General features: G+C 35.1%; 1 protein-coding gene across 1 annotated transcript; it reads left to right on the top strand.

Moving 5' to 3' along the window:
- The first annotated feature begins 287 nt into the window (after positions 1–287).
- Positions 288–1,143, top strand: LOC132315024 (protein RESPONSE TO LOW SULFUR 3-like). The gene has a single exon (XM_059813781.1). It carries the CDS (start codon positions 619–621, stop codon positions 976–978), a length of 360 nt encoding a protein of 119 aa, XP_059669764.1. The 5' UTR covers positions 288–618; the 3' UTR covers positions 979–1,143.
- The last annotated feature ends 883 nt before the right edge of the window (positions 1,144–2,026 follow it).

Raw genomic sequence — 2,026 nt, 5'->3', positions numbered from 1 at the left:
GAATTTTTGTACAAATGGTTCTAGTCTCCCAAGAACATGGATTCTTGCCATGACTGCAAAAAAAAAAAATATATATATATATATATATAATTGGCCCATACCCTTTTCTTTGAGTAGGCTCTACAAATGGACCGTGTCTAGTGAACTTGCTTGGAAAAATACCAGCACTCTTTTGAGGACTGTTACCCATCACGGTCCATGGTCAATTTGCATTTCTCAAATTTTTTTGTCCTCAAAAAACAAATACACAAAACACACCTCATATGCATTACATACATACACACGCACGAAATAGGCAAGAAGCTGCAGCTAACAAATACAGAAAATTCAAAAAAACAAACCCAAAATTCCATATGAGGTGACGATTCTGGAATTAATGGGTTCACTGGATGTATAATGACCAAAAAAGAAGCAAAGTGCAGACGCCATCTCTCTTATTATTAAATAACTAATAAACATCTTGCTTCCTATAAATCAGATACATTGAACCTGGATATCTTCTTTTGGGCCTATAAAACGCCCATCAACTCCTGATTGCTAACCGAAAACGCAGTCTTTTCTGATCTTACACACAGCCTTAGCATCTCAGTCCCTTTACCATTCCTATTATTTCGGGAAATGGCTTCAACCATAGCGGTGTCCTCTGCACAGACGAAATCGCACCGCCGGACTCCGTCACCAGCGGCGGAGGCGGAGGAGGTGTTGATGAAGAGGAACGAGGAGTTAGAGAGAGAGTTGAGGAAGAGCGTGGAGAGAGAGGAGAGGACGAGGCGAGAGCTGGAGAGGACGTTGCAGAGGCTGAGGGTGGCGGAGGATGCGGAGGAGCGGCTCTGCTCGCAGCTCGGCGAGCTTGAGGCCGAGTCCGTCGACGAGGCCCAGGCGTATCGGGCTCGCTTTTTGTCATTAATGAATCAGCTTTCCGCTGCGCAAAAGCTTCTTCAAACAGCTTCGATTAATTCTCCTCTCCCCAATTATTGAGATATATATATATATATTGTATACACGCAATCTTTCATTTCAATTTTAATTTTTTTTTCCCTATGCTAGCGATTCTATGTCAACCGAAAATGTTAGTCGAAAATTTTGATTAGACTATTAGGTAGGAGAATTATTATTCTCCTCAATATGAATATGTACACAAGTTTTGAGTAAAATTTATTTATATATTTGTGATCTGTTCATGGCTAAATCGATAATATTAGGTTAATTTCTTTGTCTAAATACTCTTAATTTGACCTTTTCTTTTCTTCCAATAATACTGACATATGTTTAGATTAGAGAAAATTTTGAATTGAAAGTTTAAAAAATTTCTATCAAATATAAAGAGTTGGCATTACTGCATAAAATGTCTATCAAATATAAAGAGTTGGCATTACTGCATTTATGCAAATCTTGTGCGTTTTGGTTTAGTTTTATCAACTCATACTAAACTATCAAAGTAGATGATTAGTTTTGGTTTAGTTTTGTCAACTCATATTAAACTATCAAAGTAGATGGTTAGAATTTGAGTTTCAAAGGGCAAAGTGGATCTACAATCTATATTTTTTGCTGGAAAAAAAGAAAAAAAAAAAGGTCATACTCCACTGTGGTACATAATTGACTTTCTGTATTTCTCCAAAACTATTTTCAAAAACCAAGCCAAATAGTTCCATAATTTTGAATTTCACCAGTTGAGTCCAGGAAGAAGAAAAGTATTTAGCCATATTTTGAATAGTCCACCAATAAATGGCGGCAATAATTATTAACAACAGTAAGTACGGCCACATGGTTGGGTGTTTATTTTATTTTATTATATATATATAAAAGAACATAGTTTAATGTTCCATTAACTAATTTTTTTTAAATTTCAAATTGAATGCAACAATTATATGCAGTCCATTCAGAAAAATAAATAAAATTCCAAGAACTCGGCGTTCAGAAAAAGAACAAAATGACAAATGTGTTTGGAAACTTGAAACCAAATAAATATTGCAATTAAAAAATAGAATGCAAGAGCAATGACAAATTTAATATTAACATTTTTTTT

This window comes from Cornus florida, unplaced genomic scaffold (assembly GCF_030987335.1).
Source record: "Cornus florida cultivar Cherokee Brave unplaced genomic scaffold, ASM3098733v1 CherokeeBrave_3.0.0_Hap2_Chr06, whole genome shotgun sequence".
Classification (NCBI taxonomy): Eukaryota; Viridiplantae; Streptophyta; class Magnoliopsida; order Cornales; family Cornaceae; genus Cornus; species Cornus florida.
Note: the sequence above shows the minus strand (reverse complement) of the source record. Positions and strands in the feature narration are given on the sequence as shown.

Bases quoted from the DNA above. Each gene is read 5' to 3' on its own strand.
- LOC132315024 (XM_059813781.1), top strand. From the start codon at position 619: ATGGCTTCAACCATAGCGGTGTCCTCTGCACAGACGAAATCGCACCGC.